Source organism: Hyperoodon ampullatus (assembly GCF_949752795.1).
Source record: "Hyperoodon ampullatus genome assembly, chromosome: 4".
Lineage (NCBI taxonomy): Eukaryota > Metazoa > Chordata > Mammalia > Artiodactyla > Ziphiidae > Hyperoodon > Hyperoodon ampullatus.
The window spans coordinates 133,568,067-133,588,380 of record NC_136917.1 but is presented as its reverse complement, the minus strand read 5'-3'; the positions used below and the strand labels follow the sequence as shown (position 1 = coordinate 133,588,380).

At 38.7% G+C, this 20,314-nt stretch overlaps 1 protein-coding gene across 3 annotated transcripts in view; it reads right to left on the bottom strand.

The window, feature by feature from the left end:
* CDC20B (cell division cycle 20B) overlaps positions 1-20,314 on the bottom strand; it is a gene marked incomplete at both ends in the record, with an annotated part of 71,761 nt that overhangs the window by 24,052 nt on the left and 27,395 nt on the right. For all 3 annotated transcript variants that reach the window (XM_079702897.1, XM_079702898.1, XM_079702899.1), the window contains 6 exons: positions 582-807; positions 3,041-3,135; positions 4,215-4,411; positions 8,829-8,945; positions 15,566-15,659; positions 18,651-18,781. In XM_079702897.1, the coding sequence (XP_079559023.1) occupies positions 582-807; positions 3,041-3,135; positions 4,215-4,411; positions 8,829-8,945; positions 15,566-15,659; positions 18,651-18,781 (860 nt within the window). The remainder of the gene's footprint in view (positions 1-581; positions 808-3,040; positions 3,136-4,214; positions 4,412-8,828; positions 8,946-15,565; positions 15,660-18,650; positions 18,782-20,314) is intronic.

The following is a 20,314-nucleotide window of genomic DNA, read 5'->3' as shown; positions in this document are numbered from 1 at the left end:
CGGGGCTGGATAAGAGCGCTTTTTCAGTAAACACAAAATTTTGCATACAATTTGAAGAGGCTGAGAAATTCTCCTGAGCCCATGGACCCCAGTTTCATCATAGAATATTTTTATGTTTTTTAGAGAGTATCTTTATGTTTATTAGCAATCATTTTCTTCAATACCCTACTTCCAATTAGCTTTTACTATAAACAAGCTGTTTTGGCAAAACTAGAATCTCCATCATGAGAGAAATCACGTAGACGTCAACCTCTGAGTCTGCTGCTGCTCCTGCTATACTAGTTGGCTAGTCGGTGGTGAGTATGAAAGTATTTACACTAGTGACTGTTCTTATGATTCCCCAGGTAGTAGCTGCCACAAGGCTTGGCTTGCCCAGGTTTCCAGAAACTCTTAGTTCAATTCAATGTATTTCTGATAAGACATCTAAGAATGTAAGCAGCTCTTTCCAGGAAGCAGCTCTCTGCAGATCTTTTGTCTTGTCACTTCAGCAAAACTATACTTTAACTAACTTTACACCAGATGCCCCATGCTTAACTAACCTCCAGCCCAAGCACACCTTTCAAAACTGTTGGATTTATTACCTTGACTGCTGTAGGTTGGGGTATGACGTTTAGCGGGTGACCCTGTGCATTCACACCTGGATCATGGGGCCATATAGTCAGCAGTCCGTCACTACAGCCACTGGAAAGCAGCCTGCCACCCGGCGACCACTTCAGGGCACACACAGCTTGCTTGTGGTGAAGAGTTCCAACATGGTGCTGGGCTACCCGAACATCGTGATGATAAACACGGCCCAGTCTCGACCCACTGCCCAGAGGTAAAGGGGCAGGTTTAGGACAGAAAACTTGAGCCCTAATGCTGCATAAGCATAACATGAAAGAAAGTATTGTTCAAACCCCTGAAAGACCCCTTAGGACAGATTCAAAACACAGACATTTCTTGAGTTAATAAGGATGGAGTATTCTGCCTGGGTGATTCTTCCCACAAGTGAAATAGATTTGCCTGGCAGAGTTTCAAAACTGGATATTTAAAAGATATCTTTTGATAGATAACTCTAATGGCTTTAATATGATGCTTTAAAGTTAATGGCTTTAACTTTAATGGCTTTAATGCAGGCATGGAAAAAATAAATTTAGAAGATTATCATATTTTCCCAGATAGTAGTTTATGTACTGAACCCAGGAAATGTTACTTTTCTGGAATTCAGAATATTTCATATTATCTCAACGAAATGGCATATGTGTATGATATATGTGTTAGACATAAAAATGTATTATTTCCTTTTTCTATTAATCTACAGATCTATTATTAGTTTGCTCATGCTACTGATATCTAAAAAGAATATAAAACTATCTGAATGTCCCAGCAAAGTGCAATATGATTAAAAATCACTGGATAATGTCTCCACTCTCAGTGATTTGGATCCAAATGATGATAAAGGTCCTATCACACAAAGATAATGAACTCTTTCTGGACTAGTTTTCTCCAAGGAGAAAGTAAATAACTGCCTACAATTATTTCTGAGTTTCTCAAAGTGCAGTATCAGATTTTTAAAAACTACTTAGGCATAGCCCTGATAGCATTTTGATGAACAGTATGGACTCTGTGGCCAGACCACCTGGTTCGAAGCCTGACTCTTCCCCTTATGTTAACCATGTGACCTCAGGCTGGTGTCTCAGTTTACTCCTCAGAAAAAGAGGGTGGGGGGATATAAACCACTTTATAATGTCATTGCAGGGATTAAAACGCAATTACACTCCTAAAGAGTTAGCACATTGCCTGGCACAGTGTATTCTAAAATGTTAGCTGCTATGATTATAAGAAAGTATTTGTTCATGTTCTTCATGGATAATGAAACTAAACTTAAGCAATGTAAATAGATTGTAAAAGGAACTCGAGTATAGAATTGACCTGACTACAACAACTTCACAGGGTAAATATTTAGGCCAATATAAGGGCAATTTGCTTAAGTAGTTTTAAGTCTGGCATATAATCACAAGGTATTAAAATCTCAAATTTACATCTGTGCTACTTAAGGAATTGTAAAAGGCTTCAAATTTTATTTAAATTTAAATCTACTTTAAGAAATACAGTATGAAGATGAATGACTATTATTAAATATGTATTTAGACCAATTATGTAGGCTCACAGGGACAAGTCGCTTAACTTTCCTGGTCAAAAAGAAGCAGTTAGGGCTTCCCTGGTGGCGCAATGGTTGAGAGTCCGCCTGCCAATGCAGGGGACACGGGTTCGTGCCCCAGTCCGGGAAGATCCCACATGCCGCGGAGCAGCTGGGCCCGTGAGCCATGGCCGCTGAACCTGCTCATCCGGAGCCTGTGCTCCGCAATGGGAGAGGCCACAACAGTGAGAGGGCCCACGTACCGCAAAAAAAAAGCAGTTAGATGACTAACTCAGTAGTTCTCAAAAGTGATAAAGTGTCAGCATCACTTGGGAAATTAGAAATGCGTATTATCAGAACACCCCAGACCTACTGAATCAGAAATTCCCAGAATGAGAGCAGCAATCTGGGTTTTGAGGAGCCCTCCAGGGATTCTGACAAACTGTCAAGTCTGAGAATCACTGAACTGGTTAATCTATGAGGTTCCTTCCAGCTCTAACCTCTGTGGGTCTGTGAATTGGAAATGTGCCCCCAGAAAGCTTAACATATTCCAAATTAGTGATACTGATATCAATAAATACCCATTTCAACAAAATAACTCTCTAGTAGGTATTACTTGGTACAGAGAAACTTTTCGCTTAAACAGAGTTTTACATTTTATCTGAACAATCTAATGAATCCTGAACATCACATCTCAGTATGAGTACATGCTTTAGGCACAGAGCCACCATGGTACACGTGGCCACTGGACCGCTTATAGCACCAGGTCTGAATACCTGACAGGTAGGATCATAACTGTTACTAATAATGTCTGCTTTGTTTTACTTTGGTTTTGGTTTTAAATATTGTAGTTCTGTTCACTCAGCACCCATAGTCAATTGGTGATGTAAATATAATTGGTTCCAGTAAGACACTGCTCACCTGCTAAGGATGTAGTTATTCCAGCTTAGAGCCCCAACTACTGACAAATGACCAAGCATATTTCTCAGTCGCTTTTTAGTGACCACATCCCATAACTGAAAAAAATGAACAAGCACGGTTATGTAGCATTTTCACAACCCACGGTCTTCTCAAAGGCCTGATAGCCAACTAGTGTTGATATAGCCAATCCTTATGCTAAGTGAAAGTTCAGCACCTCTAACCCTAGTCAGCAGTTTTCAATGCTGTCTGCATATTAGGATCATTGAGGGAGCAGGCTATGGGTGCTAGCCATTCTGATTTAATGGTGGGAGTAAGAGCCTGGGGATATGGCATTTATTTTAAAGTTCTCCAGGTGAAGTCAATGGGCTGCAAAGGGTTGAGAATCACTATGACACTTCTAGTTCCTTCAAACTGTGGGAATTCCAAACCTGGAAATTCACCTATAGTTATCAACAAATAAAATTTGAGTGCCTAGACACTTTGTAAAGTCAGGAATTCTATTTACTGCTAAGAGACTCCTTTTCTGCCAGTTATAAATGATATTCTGACTCATATTAGGAATGAGAACTTTGGCATAAGAAGAAATCATGACATAACCCTCATAGTATCCAGTATCATTACAGAGATGAGAAAACAGTAGAGCCATCTGTGGCCCTCCAACGTCATTGAACACCTGAGCAATATTGTTTACACTATTGCTAATAACAACAATAACAATAATGGTACAAGAGAAATTAGATAGATTGATGGAAACTTGGTAAGCTCCCATTTCAGAGAGACTATTAGAAAAAAAATTCACTCATTTTAAGTAACTCTACTCCTGATCATGGCTTAAGGTGAGAAAGGAAGACTGGAAGGTTGTTTTCTTCTCTCCAAAGTCCTAAAACTGGGGATCTCATAAGTCCAACTTTAGTCTGAGAGAAAGAACGGGGGGGAGAAAGGAAATGTGACAGAAAGAAAGCTTGTGTGAAAAAACTAAGCAGAGTATCCCTACATCCTCATTAAACACCATTCAGAAGAGACCCAAAATGGTATATCCTCTTATTCCCCATAGCTTCAAGTACCACATCTACTATAGTTTCTTTATTTTATAATAAGCTGTTATTAAAAGTCAATCTTAGTTATCTAGCAACTATACAGAACACATTATGAGAAAGAAAAAGTTGTCCAGTACTTGCACTTCTCCCTCGCTGGTGCCAACTGCCAGGCAGGTTCCCTCTTTTGTCCAGGACACAGAAGATATATAGTTACAAGTGACACTTAAGTCTATATTTTCAATCCTATTGTGATTATCCCCATTCCAGATGTATACAGAAGATCCAAGGGCTATAGCAACAAGATTTTTCAAATTCCAGTCTAGGATATTCAGATCTATAAGAAAAGCATTTCAAATTAGGGTGATTACACAGCCAAATAAAAATATTTTCAAATAACTTTATTTATAGGTAGAGGAGAAAGATTGATAACTTCCCTATGGTCAGCTGGAAAACAGAATCATGGTTGCAAGCAGACCATGAGAAGTTCAAAAATGAAAGCTGGAATAGAATCTTGTATCAAGATACAGTGTAATAAGCAATAACATTTACCATTTATGCTCTTATATACTTATTTAGAGGCATTTAGAAAACATGGCAGTTTCATCTACCATTATAAATATAAATGGATTTCATCTAACAGATCATTAAAATTTAGAAGCATGTAATTCTTATGGAGACATCGTCGGACCCAGAATATACATATGGGAGATGACACCATCATTGCTAATCAAAAGGCAACCCAATTAGAGTATATCTAGAAGAGGTGATCTCTGGCATATTTATGATATCTAGAAGTTCTTAGTAGCATTCTCTATCTTACTCTATAAAAATCATATGACTGCTCAGAGAAACCATATTTGTATGATCACATACTAAACTGTACCCTATCTTATTTCTTATAAGACAGAAACTCCTATCCTGATTGACACATATCAGTACAAAACTCTGAAGCACACCAGTTTCACTAGAGCAGTCTAATCCCCTATAACTCATCCTTCCCACTGATGCAAACTACAAACTCTGAACAAAATTCAAAAAACAAATACCTGAGAACTCTGGAAAATAAGCAAAAGCAGGTAAACCAAGTAAGGGAGTGAAAACTTGGAGAAGCAACCTTCCCAGGGGTGAGTTTTCCATTTTTTTCTTCACATGGCTTTACCCTGAGTGTGGGTCCTGATCATGGAGTAACACCAGCAGCTCAAACTCTGATAGAAAGCCCACCATGTTGCTAGTCAAAGAAACCAGAGAAAGGAGCCTGAAGTGGCCAAAATGTGAGGAGAAAGCCTGGGAAAGATGGGAGGGGAGCCACAGAAAGGCATCCTCTAATTGTGAGTGTATAAACCCACACATATCTCAGCCTAACCCCAAATCGTGTAAGTGCAGGGAAAACTCAAATTATCCAATCTAAAGAACATGGAGGAAATGTAAAATCATTAGCTAGTGGGAAGCAGTCGCATAGCACAGGGAGATCAGCTTGGTGCTTTGTGACCAGCTAGAAGGGTGGGATAGGGAGGGTGGGAGGGAGGGAGACACAAGAGGGAAAAGATATGGGGATATATGTATATGTATAGCTGATTCACTTTGTTATAAAGCAGAAACTAACACACCATTGTAAAGCAGCTATACTCCAATAAAAACGTTAAAAAATAAATTAAATAAATAAAATAAAGAACATGGAGGGAAAAAAATTTTAAAGAAATGGACAGAACCTCAGGGATTTTTGGGATAATATCCACAGATCTAACATATGTGTAACTGGAGTCAGGTCTTGGAAGCAAGAGAGCAAGGTTTCAAATGAGTTCTCACCAGAAACCATAGAGGCCAGAAGTCAGTGGAACATCTTTAAAGTGCTGAAAAAATACATCTGACAACCCGGAATTCTACATCAAGCAAAAATATCATGATAAGGGTAAAAGAAGTCTTTACCAACGGACCTGGTCTGCAAGAAACACTAACAGAAGCTTTTGACTGAAAGGAAATTATATAAGAGGGAAATTTGGATCTTCAGGAATGAAGGAGAATGTTGTAATTGGTAAATATTCGGGTAAATATAAAGGACAATTTTTTCTCTCTTAAAATATTTAAAATACAATTACGTATGCCTTTTTAAAGTAAAACTTAACGGTGGTGGAGTTTTCAATGCATGCAGATTTAAAACATAGACAACTGAAGTAACTCTCCCAAAAAAGTTGGGGGCTGGGGAGACACATGTGACTGCAAGATTTTTACATATTGTGTGAAATATGCAACAGTAATTCTAAGAAGACTGAGAAAGTTTAGATTGCATTGCAATCCCTAGAGCTACAACTAAGGAGATATAGCCAGAAAGCCAATAGATCAACTTAAATAGAATAGAAGTCAAAAAGAAAAGACATCCAAGGAATGAGACTTGGTGCATTCCAAAATTTAGGAGGCAGAGAGATAGAAGAGAAAGAGAAACCAGCAAAAAATGACTAAGAAAGAGTGAACAGAAAGCTAGGAGGCAAACCAAGACAGTGGGATATCAAGCAGGAGGGAGTGACCAACTGGCTCCAATGTGGCTGATAGAGTTAAGTAAATGAACTCCAAGAAGTGACTGCTGGATTTAGCAATGAAGAGTTTCGGGTGATGTTTGGAAGAGCAGTTTCAAAGGAATGGTGAGATTTAAGAACTGACTAAAGCGGATTCAAAGACAATGGGGAGAGAAATAAGAAATTGTGAATATAGACATCTTTTGACAAGTTTTGCTGTCAAAGGGAGGAGACAAAAGGGGTTATGGCCTGAAGGGGAAGTAGGGACAAAAGGTTTTTGTTTGCTTTTTCTTTTTTTTTTTTTTTGCGGTATGCGGGACTCTCACTGTTGTGGCCTCTCCCGTTGCGGAGCCCAGGCTCCGGACACACAGGCTCAGCGGCCATGGCTCATGGGCCCAGCCACTCCACGGCATGTGGGATCTTCCCGGACCGGGGCACGAACCCGTGTCCCCTGCATCGGCAGGCTGACTCTCAACCACTGCGCCACCAGGGAAGCTCTGTTTGCTTTTTTTTTTAATATGAGTGTTGTGCTTTTTAAACATCTCTTGAAATGAATTCTTCAATTTTCATTAGTCATGGAAATAAATTCTCTTAGAGAAGAAGGTATAGGAGGAGAATGGTAGGAGAACTGTTCCCTTTAATGATTTTGCTTTTTCCTGCTCATTCCTCTTTGTGAATGCTCCCCAGAAGCAGACCTCTTCCCTCTGCTCCTTTCTCTCTCACCAGGAGAGCTCACCAGGGCTCTCAGCTTCAATCATACTCATCTGACCTACACTCTAGCCTTTCCCCTCTTTCAACTACAAATCTCATTTCTAATAACCTGCCAGAAACTCTTGTATATCTCACTGTCTCCTCAAGTGTAATATTGCAAGAATAATCTTCCCTCCTCACACGACTTCTCCTGCTAACTTGTCTTCTCAGTGACACCATCCTTCCCCTGCTTCAAAACGTGGAATAATCTTAAACTTGTCCCTCTTCCCATATAGTTTTCCTCATGGAGAGAAAACAGTCCCTTACATTTTGGTAGCTCTCCTGCTAAATGCACTCTGCATACTCTGCCATGAATTTTCCTTTGATATTTCTCCTAGTTGAGAATTCCCACGACAAATCTAAAAATCTACATCAGGATTTGAAATATCTCCATAATCTGCATCCACCTCCTATTCACCAGTCCCCAGTGTATCCTCTTCATTGCCATTAATTACCATGAATTACCAACATCCTGCCTTTGTTCATGCTGCTCACACCACTGAAGATGCTCTACCTTCTCTCTTCCACTCCTCCAAGTCCTACCCATCTTTTAAGATCCATTTCAAGTTTGAATGTCTCCACAGAGCCTTTCTGAACAAATCCAAAGATCAGCAAACTACTTATAGTCCTTATAACTCCTTAAACCCCACAATTTATTATTTATACTCTACACTGGCATGTTGGTAGCAGGTCAATGTAGGTTAGTCCCATCTTCCCAACTAGATCACAAGCTAGTGACATAAGAAGAAGCTGGAGACAAAGAACCGATGTGGTTGTTTGATAAGATTTATCCATGTTTAAAATATAAGCAAAAAGAGTGGATATATGTATATGTATAACAGATTCACTTTGCTGTACACCTGAAACTAACACAACATTGTAAATCAACTATACTCCAATAAAAATTTTTTAAATAAAAAATAAAAGTTGTGAGTGTAAATAAATAAATAAATAAATAAAATATAAGAATAAGAATAGGCCACGATTTATACACTTCATTCTTCTTTTTAACATCTTTACTGGAGTATAATTGCTTTACAATGGCGTGTTAGTTTCTGCTTTATAACAAAGTGAATCAGTTATACATATACATATATTCCCATATCTCTTCCCTCTTGCATCTCCCTCCCTCCCACCCTCCCTATCCCACCCCTCTAGGTGGTCACAAACCACCTAGCTGATCTCCCTGTGCTATGCGGCTACTTCCCACTAGCTATCTATTTTACGTTTAGTAGTATACACTTCATTCTAATACAGTAAAACGTAATGTGTAGTTCTTGTGCCTCACCAAGACCAACAATATCCATTCCTGAACATGAAAATTCCACAATGAAAAAACCACAATATTAGCCATATTTGGATGGTACACCATTTAAGCATGAGGCACAAGGCCATCTGGTTCTTCCAGAATAAAATTTCAAGTTTATGCCAGAGCACAGAATACATTTTGTCATTTCAACTTTTCAATTCTTGATCTAAGCAATAACTTACAATAGTCATTTCGAAGAGCGGTGAGATGAATCTTCACCTCTGGTTGGAGTATGGAATAGTTTATATCACTGAACCTTTGAATGTGGAAGTATTCATCTCTGACTCCATCACTGCAGCCTACAAGAAATGAACAGTTCTACACTATAATCCTGAAAACAAAATCTTTATCCTTGCAGGTATTAAGAGATAAGGGGGTGAAAAACAAAGTGGTCATCATGATAAAATTGAATTATAAGTTGCAGGGGGAGGAAAGGAAGAAAAAGACTTCAGTATTAATTTAAACAATTTTTAAAAAAATATTCAATGACATTTTCTAATAAAAAGCACATGAATACCAGGCCTAAATGTAATGACAGATTTTTGTGGGGAGCACACAGAGACACTACATCATGCTTTGAATATTTATTCTGTCACTTAAGATTTTAAAACCAAAGTAATGTTCACATATTCATGTATCTATAACATCAACAATTATCTAATAGACCTAAGCCCTACTCTGAGTCTTTGTCAATAAGACTGTTGAGTCATTGACTTTGGCTCTTTCTCTCACTGTTTCTGTACCAGAGCACACAGAGTTACTTTTGGCTAGTGTTACCCATGACTATCTGAATTCAAGGTTATATATTGTGCTCAGTTTTACTTCTCATCAAATGACCCCACTAAGACTAAACCACAAGCCACTGTCTTTTCATCTTTCCAACCACTTGGCTTGTAATCAAACTGAGAATGACATGATCAACAGGAAATGAGCCCACCCAGGTAAGTTGTGGTCCTACAACCACATGGCTTCTAATAAAAGAATGAGAGCTTCACAATGCTATACCAAGAAGCCAGAGTGTTACTCATAGTTGCAACGTTAACTATGAAAACCTGCAGTTGTGGGCAGAACTACAAGGTTACTAGAAATACATACTCAAGCACTGCTGATAAAGGTTCAAAAAAAAATCAAGTACAAACTTCCAGTTACAAAATAAATGTCATGAGAATTTAATGTACAGCATGTATGGCATCTTTGAAAGTTGCTTAAAAAGTAGATCTTAAAAGTTCTCAACACAAGAAAAAAATTCTGTAAATATATCTGGTGACAGTTGTAAACTAAACTTATTGTGGTGATCATTTTGCAATATATACAAATATATCATTACATTGCACACCTGAAGCTAACATAATGTGCTATATTAAAAAAAAAAAAGCAATACCCAAAGAATCAACAAAAAACTCCTGGAACTAATGAGTGATTACAGAAAGATATAAGATTAATATACAAAAGTCAACTGCTTTCTTATATACTAGCAATAAGCAATTGGAATTTAAAATTAAAAGCACAATACCATTTATATAAGTACCTCAAAAATGAAAAACTTAGGTATAAATCTAACAAAATATGTACAAGATCTATATGAGGAAAACTACAAAACTCTAATCAAAGAAAAGCTAAATAAATGAAGACATATTCCAAGTACATGGATAAAAAGACTCAGTATTATTAACATGTTAGCTCTTTCCACCTTGATTTATAGATTCAGTGCTATACCAGTTTAAATCCCAACAAGTTATTTTGTGGACACTGACAAGCTGATTTTAAAGTGTATATGGAGAAAAGTCAACACAATATTGAAGGAGAAGAACCAAGCTGAAGGACCTACACTATCTGACTTTAAGACTCACTAAAAAGCTACAGTAATCAAGACAGTGTAGTATTGGCAAAAGAACAAATAGATCAATGGAACAGAATAGAGAGCCCAGAAATAGAGCCCCACAAATACAGTCAACGGATCTTTGACAAAGGAGCAAAGGAAATACAATGGAGAAAAGTTAGTTTTTTCAACAAATGGTGTTGGAACAACTGGACGTCCACACGCAATCTGGGGAAAAAAATAATCAAATCACTTTGCTGTACATCTGAAACTAACACAATGTTGTAAATCAACTATACTTCAATTTTTAAAAATGTATCTAAACACAGACCTTATACCCTTCTCAAAAATTAACTCACAATGGATTGTGGACCTAAAAGTAAAACACAAAGCTATAAAACTCCTAGAAAATAACACAGGAGAAAATCTAGATGTCCTTGGTTTTGGCAGTGACTTTTTTTTTTTTTTTTGGCCACACCACACAGCTTACAGGATCTTTGTTCCCCGACCAGGGATTGAACCCGGGCCCATGGCAGTGAAAGCACTGAGTCCTAATTCACTGGACTGCCAGGGAATTCCCTGGCAGTGACTTTTTAAATACAACACCAAAAGCATGATCCATGAAAGAAATCACTGATATGCTGGACTTCATTAAAATTAGAAACTTCTGCTCTGCAAAAGACATGTCTAAAGAATGAGAAGATAAACCACAGACTGAGAAAAAATATTTGCAAAAGACATATGTGATAAAGGACTGTTATCCAAAACATACAAAGAAACTCTTAAACCTCAACAATAAGAAAACAAAAAACTCAATTTAAAAATGGGCAAAAGATCTGGACACCTCACCAAAGAAGATGGCAAATAAGCATAAGAAAATATGTTCAACATCATATTTCATTAGAGAATTGCAAGTTAAAACAATAATGAGACACCACTGCACATCTGTTAGAATGGCCAAAATCCAAAACACTGACAAACACCAAATTCTGGCAAGGATGTGGAACAACAGGGGCTTTCATTCATTGCTGGTGGGAATGCAAAATGGTACAGCCACTTTGGAAGACAGTTTGGAGGTTTCATATGAAACTAAATATGCTCTTATCATACAATCCAGAAAACGCACTCCTTGGTATTTACCCAAGTGAGTAGAAAGCTTATGTCCACAGAGAAACCTTCACACAGATGTTTATAGCAGCTTTATTCGTAATTGCCAAAACTTGGAAGCAATCAAGATGTCTTTGAATAGGTGAATGGATAAATAAACTGTGGTACATCCAGACAATAGAATATCATTTAGCGCTAAAAAGAAATGAGCTATGAAGCCATGAGAAGACATGGAGGACACTTAAACGCATATTACTAAATGAAAGAAGCCAATCTGAAAAGGCTACACACTGTATCGTTCCAACTAAATGACATTCTAGGAAAGGCAAAACTATGGATACAGTGAAAAGTTTGCCAGGGTTAGAGGAGGAGGGAGAGATGAATATGTGAAGTACAAAGGATTTTTAGAACAGTGAAACTACTCTACATGCTGTTATAACGGTGGCTACGTGTCATTACACATTTGTCAAAATCCATAGAATATACAACACCAAGAGTGAACCCTAATGTAAACTATGGACTTTGGGCAATAAGGGAGTGTCAATGTATGTTCATTGATGATAACAAATGTACTATTCTAGTGTGGGATGTTGGTAGCAGGGGAAGTTGTGCATGTGTTGAGGCAGGGATATAGGAGAACTCTCTGTATTTTCTGTTCAATTTTGCTGTGAACTCAAAACTTCTCTAAAAAATAGGATGGATGGATGGATAGATTGTAGACAGATAGATAAATACATAGATACATAGAGATAGATAGATCTCCTAGGATAACAAGATAATACAGGTACATTCTTTCTGCCTTTATAGAATATACAATTTCTATTCTACATCAAATCTTCAGCATGTTACAGAAACACAAACTTGTTGCTGATCAGATCAGAAGAAATGGGAGAGCTAAGGTAAGACGTGTCCCCAGATATTTTATTTTGCTTTTAAGAAATTATAACTCTAAGAATAAAGAAGTAAAGGATAAGTTTCACTCATTCATCCAACTGTACATTCCCAAATCTCCCAAAAGAATGTTCAGCAGGCCTTAAACTTGTTGTGCCTATTTTTATGCATCTAACTCTGTTTTTGTCCCTTTTATACTGCTGGGAAACAGAGGCATGAAAAATACACATGCACAAGGTTATCTTATCCCAGAGGGAAATTTAACAGGCAAGTTTCCTTGGCATTTATGAGTTGAACCACTAGTTCTCTTAAGTTTCTCTCACAGAGCTAGGCTCCTAATCAATTATTTTCCAACCATGATAACAATCTCATGAATGACACAAAGACTTCCAAGATGGAAAGAGGAAGTAGGAAGGAGAACACGTAGGGTGCAGGGTAAATTTGACTTCGGGAGCACTAAATGCAGCATGGAAGGAGGACCTTGTAGAAACTGCCACAGTAGCAATATCTCCCCACTCTATGGCTGCAGAGTTGCCCTGATGCACACATGACATCACCACCCAAAGATTTCTACCAGCTTTGGCCCCAATAGGTATACTTACAAGTCACAGGAGGAGCCTACTGTGAGGTTTCAGAGTCTTAGCAAATATGGGTGAGGTATGAAGAAATACTTTATATGCACAGCACCTGGATAAAATTTGTCCCAGTGATCCACTTGCCTAAGAGTAGTTACCTGGCTTATGTGGAATCTGTTTCACACTTTAAATCCCCTTAAAAGAATTAAGAACAGAGACCTTCATAGAACATTCCTTTCAATTAGACTCTGCTTCCAACAGCCCACCCCTTCAAATCTTCCTCAGTGCTGCCACCAAAGTCATCTATCTAAAGCAGAGCAACAGACTTGCAAGTCAAGTCAGAAGAATGGCCACATAAGTGTATTTCCTCTGCCTCCTATTTTCAACCTCACTAGAATGACAGCAAATGACTTTTTTAAGGTGTGAAGATATAAGAACAAAGAGTATGGGAGTGAAATAGCAGTAAGAAGACATTACAGTAATTTTCTGCAAAATTAATAAAGGTTTGATAACTGACCAGTAGGAACATAAGAAATGACCCTCAAGTGCCTATAGAGGGGGCATGGTGAAGAGAAGCAAGCTGATTTGTCTTGCAGAAACCCCACAAGGGGTCAGGGCTCAGAGGCACAGGGAAGGTTTAGAATGAGATGAGTTTGGTTATAAGACTGTCAAGCTCACACACACACACACACACACACACACACACACACACACACAAACACCCTGTACATACACACAAGTGCACATGTCAAAAGAAACCAGATGTTTACTCCCTGAATAAACCAAAAAATGACAACCTCAACTCAAGAGCACCAGCAAAAACAGATAGAGTGAAAATTGTCATAGTGAATTTGGCAGGTCACAGCTCTTTACCTTAGTACTATTTCCAGAACACCACACATTTCAGGAAGCTTCACTGAAGCTTTCTTCACTTTGAAAGAGGGAAACCAAAACTACTGTGGGAGGAGCTAAGCAAAGAAAGACAATTCAGGAAGAACAGCAATCCTTCCAAAACTGTATGTGAAATTTTTTCAGAGAAATAAGAGAAAATAGTATATACATGAAGCATGAACAGGATGCTGGAAAGAGAGAAAGAGAGAAGGAAGGAAGGGAGTGAGTGAGGGAGGGAGGGGTATAGGGGAGAGAGAGAGTGAAAGAGAGAGAAAGAGAGGCCTGACAGTGTCTAAGAAACTTTAAAATTAAAACTAGGATAGCCAAAATAAAAAATTTAATCGCAAGGCTAGTGGACAGAATGCGGTAACCACCTACAAAGTAGAAGAAAAAGTGAGATGAAAAATAGAATAGAAGAAAATAAGAGAACTAATCCAGAAGGACCAACAATTATGGTCAACATTTCAGAAAGAAAGAAAAAAGAAACAAAGGTGAAGAAATTACTAAAAAATATTTCAAGAAACTTTCCAAGAATTAAAAGACATAGGTCTCCAAGACTGGAAAGATCCACCGGTGGGCTTGTCAGTTATAAAGAGGTTTTTTTTTTTTTTATTCTACACGAAGATTTATCATCATGAAATTTTAAAACACTAATGATAAGAAATTTTTCTATGTGCATTCAGAGAGAAAAAGCAGGTGGCATACAAAGGACAGGAAGTCACAACATCATATAACTTCTCAGCAGCAACAGTGGATGCTAGAAAACAATAAAGCAATACATTTTTTCACAAAATTCTGAGTGAAACTAGAATCTGTAGCCAGCCAAACTATGAATCAAGTGTAAAAGTAGAGTAAGCACACTTTCAGACCAGCAAACCCAGAAAGAGCACAACATGGCTGCCAGGAAATAGCGGATCTAACATCAGAGAAGAGAAGTCCCAGAATCACAACTGTGGGACTGGCCAAGAGAGCAGCGTGTTCAGCAGGCTCTGGGTAGGAGGCCACCAAGGAAAACAAGAACTGATGTGGGTGGGTACATGGAAAATGTTATTGATGGCTGTGGAACAAAACATAGGAGCATTTAAGGAAAACATTCATAATTTCACAGGTATCTAATAAGTGAAAATATAAAGCAACTTTTTAAGTCTAGGAAAAAAAGGTTATACTAGAAAAGAGGCATAGTTATAGTACACTATTTGGCTTGACAGGAAATAATAGTTTTATAGTAATATGATGTAAACGTTAAATACTAATTTTACTCTTTAAAAGTGTAATATAAATAGACTAAGGGAGGTGAATGAAACAGGAGGAGAGCTAAGTTCTTACTATGCTAGAAATTTGTGATAAAGTCTAAAATTGTTTAAAAAAAAGCCGTTTACACTTATTATTTAGAACATAAATGTAAATAGCACGGGGCATAGCTGGAAGAGCTAAGGGTGGTTGCCTCTGGGAAATGGGAAGTGTTGGTAAGGATGGTTAAGACAGAGGATCACGAGAACTATCTACATTTTACAATTATGTTGAGTTTGTTCTAATAAATATAAAAATAAAATATTTTAAGATAAGGAAGAAATGAAGGAGGCAGGGAGAGAGGTGGGTAGGAAAGAAGGACAAACAGAAAATCTTTGGCCCATACCTTTCCAAATGCATTGGGATTGCTCGCACAGCTGCATTTTCCCATTAACCTGCTGAGCCACTTTCTGGGTCGATAATAGCTGGTTTAAGCATTTCTGAAAACAGACACAAAGAGATTACTTATTCAGAAACATATGTGTACATCTCAGATGTGTTTCATGGTATAGAATTAAAACTGCTAATTCACTACAAAGTTCAAAGGCTACACATTACCGAAACCAAAACTAGAATAATTGTCATTATTTATTAGCTAACCACTGTGTAATAAACACAGTGCTGAACGTTTTACTGCTATATTATTTCTTATCTCCCCAACAACCCCAGAGGGAGGGTATCACTCAGCTACAATAAAATCCTCTTTTATTCTTCTGTCCTAAAAATCCTTTTAGCCCACAAACCAACCATATGCCAGTGACATCACCAAAGCCTGCAAGAACTGATATGTCGTATTTATAGTACTCTCTGAAATTAAAAGACCTCCTCAAAACAATAAAGTTGAGTATTAGTAAGAATGCTTTCCTCAAGAAAGATTTATTTCAAGGGGTGCCTCTCAGCATTCAACCCAGAGATGGTCTCTCAGTCTGTTACTGAGATTTTCTCTGGACTTCAATTTTCCTCATCTGTAATATGTTGGGATTAAACTTATTATCTTAAAGGTCCTTTTCCACTAACACCTTTACCCATGAGAACTGGGAATATCAAGTCAGAGAGAGCTTAAGTAAATTGCCTAAATTTCCATGAGCACAAAAATCTGATTGCTATCTCTCTGGGCCAGTATATAAAGAGCACTCCTGATGTTCTTACTTCCAACTTCAATCAAAAACAGATGGGCAAATTAGTAAAAAGGGGAAAAAAGTACTCATTCTAGAAATATAATAGTAAATAGTTAAAACAGAGAAGATTCTCTTTTATCTCTTTCACAACAATACATTTAATCACTGGATCACCATAATTCAGAGAGAAGTCTCTCTGCTGAGCATCATTTTGATATTTTGGTGTTCTTCCCAGATATTGTGTCACATAATAGGCATTGCCAGTCAATGAATCATGGATTTTTAGGTATTCAAAGTAGAACAATTAATTATAAAGCAGGGTTTCACAACTTCAGAACTATTGGCAGGTAATGCATTATTGTGGTCTACTAGATACCTAACCCTGGTTGTGATCATCAAAAATGTCTTCAGGGCTTCCCTGGTGGCGCAGTGGTTGAGAGTCCGCCTGCCGATGCAGGGGACACGGGTTCGTGCCCCGGTCTGGGAAAATCCCACATGCCGCGGAGCGGCTGGGCCCGTGAGCCATGGCCGTTGGGCCTGCGCGTCCGGAGCCTGTGTTCCGCAACAGGAGAGGCCACAACAGTGAGAGGCCCACATACCGCAAAAAAAAAAATGTCTTCAGACTTTGTCAGATGTGCCCTGGGGAGCAAAGTAGCCCCCATTTGAGAAGCAGTGGTTTAAAATAACATTCCTACAATGACCTGCTGGCCAGTAGCTCAATGTAACTCTTCACAGATTCACTTCTTCAGAATCCCATAGTTACCTCAAAGCTGACCAAGGCATTGCCCAGATAGTGTGCTTCTGCTCGATATACCCAGGGATACTCTTCCCTAGGTGAGATCCACTTATTATTGGGTTGGCCAAGAAGTTCATTCGGGTTTTCCTGTACGATCTTATGGAAAAACCCAAACGAACTTTTTGGCCAACCCAATACTTTAATGAGCAACTTGGCATACAGCCGACTGGATATGAGAATTCTGAAGTCTCTAGAGTTATGCAGGTCTCACTGCGGAAACACCCTCCAGATGATCTCTGAGGACCACATGAAGACACACGTTTACTGTCAAGATAAAAGACCTCACTTTATATCTGCACCATTCTTGCTGATGTTTGACTTCCCATTAGTCATGACAACAAATACTCTACATAAAGTAGTAAAAAGCCTTCCATTATTCCCTGCCCAGATTCTTCAGTGATGCTGGGATGATGTTCTGGCTGGATAACAATTGCTATAACAATAGTAACTTGCCAACACCACTGTGACCCCACAGACAGAGCCACCAACTTTGCTGCCACGAGTTACCAGACAGCACAAGGGGAAGGAAAAGGGGAGTCGTGATGGCCAGGGCAGTAAAAACTCCAAACAGCACTAGAGGGTGGAAAGGACAGTGGTGTTAATAGCCAGGCCTGGGCATGAGCTCAACAGCACCCATAGTTACCTCAATAGAACCCCTTGGCCATCCACCCACCCCAAACCCTTACCCAACAATAAGCACCCAGCAAAAGACCTGCTCTAATAACATTTGTTTCCAACTGCATATGAGTTCAAATAATTAAATTTTACATTCACAATATTTTATTGTTCCTCCAGCAAGATATATATGCCAAACACAGGAAGCACACACTCAATGAGTAACTTTGCCTAAATTGAGAATTTATGACATTCCTAGTTCAAAGTTTTCTAAATGAAACATTGATTCCTTCAGAGGCTCTTCATGGGATTTGATAAACCTAAAAACATGCTACTGATATTTAATGTGCACCGAGGATTTAGGGCAGACTCCTATGATCTTAAAACCATAATAAATAAGGTACTTAAAAGAATTAAATTAACTTAGTAGAGAAACTAAAAAACAACAACAACAGAGACATAAGGGAAATATTTAAAAGACCATCTTATAGACAAAGAGTCAAACTGATCCTGAGAGACCCCAAAGGGCAGACCAAGTCACCACATTCTTTCCAAATAGTTGGGAAATGATTGTACAAGAGAACTTTTGGCTGAGAGGAAACATACCATAGTACGTATAATTTTATTCTATTTTTAGTCTTTAACATTTTGATGGTTAGTCTCATTTTCACTTTTTTAACTGATACTAATTAAACACTTTTTTTGTGTATTTGCCAGGTATTCTATTTCTTTTTGGAAATGCCTCTTTTCATGTCCTACACAGACTCATTTTTTTCTATTAGGAACCCATCATTTTCTTATTGATTTGTCATAGCAGCTAAGCCAGCTCTTACCTCACATTTAGGACTCAGTTGTCTGAGCTTCTCAAGATGTGAGATCTTCAGTTTTCTCTCTTTACCTACCTGGTCTTTTGAGGCAACAGTTTTCCTCTTGCCTCCGTCCAGTGCATGAGGTGCCTTGCAAAAATGGAGATCAGAGCTATTTGTTTCAAAACTTCCTTTGTCCGGGGTCTTCAGTGGCTCTTTGTAGGGTCCTGCCAGAAAAACATTTAGCTTTGAATTTGGTTTTTAAAACAATATAATCTTTTAAACCTTTGGTTGGAGGTCAGCCCTTGGCATGTACCATAGAACAGAATGTGAAGATACAGGCCCTGGTCTCTGCAAAATCCTGGGTGGAGTGGGGTGGAGAGGGCAGCACAGGGCCTATTCAGAGCACTGGGTTCATAAGTGAACACTGGGTAAGAAAGTGCCTCAATGTCTTCCAAAACCAGGAGGAAATGCTAAGATTAAAGACCTGACCCCAACAGCAGCAGCAGCAGAAATGCTTTATGTCTGCCTGGAAAGGACACATTTGCAGATTTGAAGAATGGATACAAACAGTTCAATAGTTTAAAATGATGGAGCAAAGCGTACCTGGTTTGCCCAGGCTGTGATCATCCTGCCAGGAAATCACTATGGGATGCTTGCCTTCCAATCATTGACATTCACTACATGATCAGAAGCAAATCACTTTGCCTCTCCCTCTTCCTATTGCACAAAGATGTAAAGCTACTTTGAGATGACTTTAGTAAAATACTTCCTAAGTTACAGTCATGGAAGAGTCAATGTTATTTGCATTGTTATTGTCCATTTCTATTCTCTTCTCAAGACTGAGAAAGCCCTTTACCATACTTAACTGCACTGAAAACTTTGAAAAGTCATCTTCTAAAGCTAAATATCTGCTATATCACTTGTTCATCAGCGGAACCGAGGGAGCACTAGATTAAGTATCTTGGCCTTTTGCGATATGACAATCCCTTCTTCATTTGGACAAATGTGTGCTAGATAAACTGTCACTAATGTTCCTAGAGCCCAACACCTCAATTTCTGGGCTATCCCAAGTCTAAGAGGAAGGAGGAATCCAAAATCTAATTCCAAGGAGGAAAGAGGGATGAAAACATGAAATGTTCCGCAAAGTTTTGTTTTTTTTTAAGGCATTTCTTTTTTATTTTAATGTATATTATTTATTTATTTATTTATGGCTGTGCTGGGTCTTCCTTGCTGTGCGCGGGCTTTCTCTAGTTGCGGCAAGGAGGGGGGGTTACTCTTCGTTGTGGTGCACGGACTTCTCATTGCAGTGGCTTCCCTTGTTGTGGAGCACGGGCTCTAGGCACGCGGGCTTCAGTAGTTGCAGCACACAGGCTCAGTACTTGTGGCTTGCGGGCTCAGTAGTTGTGGAGCACAGGCTTAGTTGCCCCGCGGCATGTGGGATCTTCCCGGACCAGGGATTGAACTCGTGTCCCCTGCATTGGCAGGCAGATTCTCAACCACTGTGCCACCAGGGAAGCCCCTTCTGCAACGTTTTAGATCTTACTCTGTGTCTTGCAAAATTATGCATCCTTGTTTTGTCCTATTTGTAGACAAGTAAAGAGGAGAAGGAGCCGGCTCTCAAATGAGAAAGAAAACGTTACAGTTGGATGCTAGTACTGACAATCACCCCAGTTATCAACAAAGAGGTCAGGTCCACCAGCCTAAGGAATCCGGGACCTCTCAGGTTTTGTCCACAGAGCATGACTGCAAACGAGCCT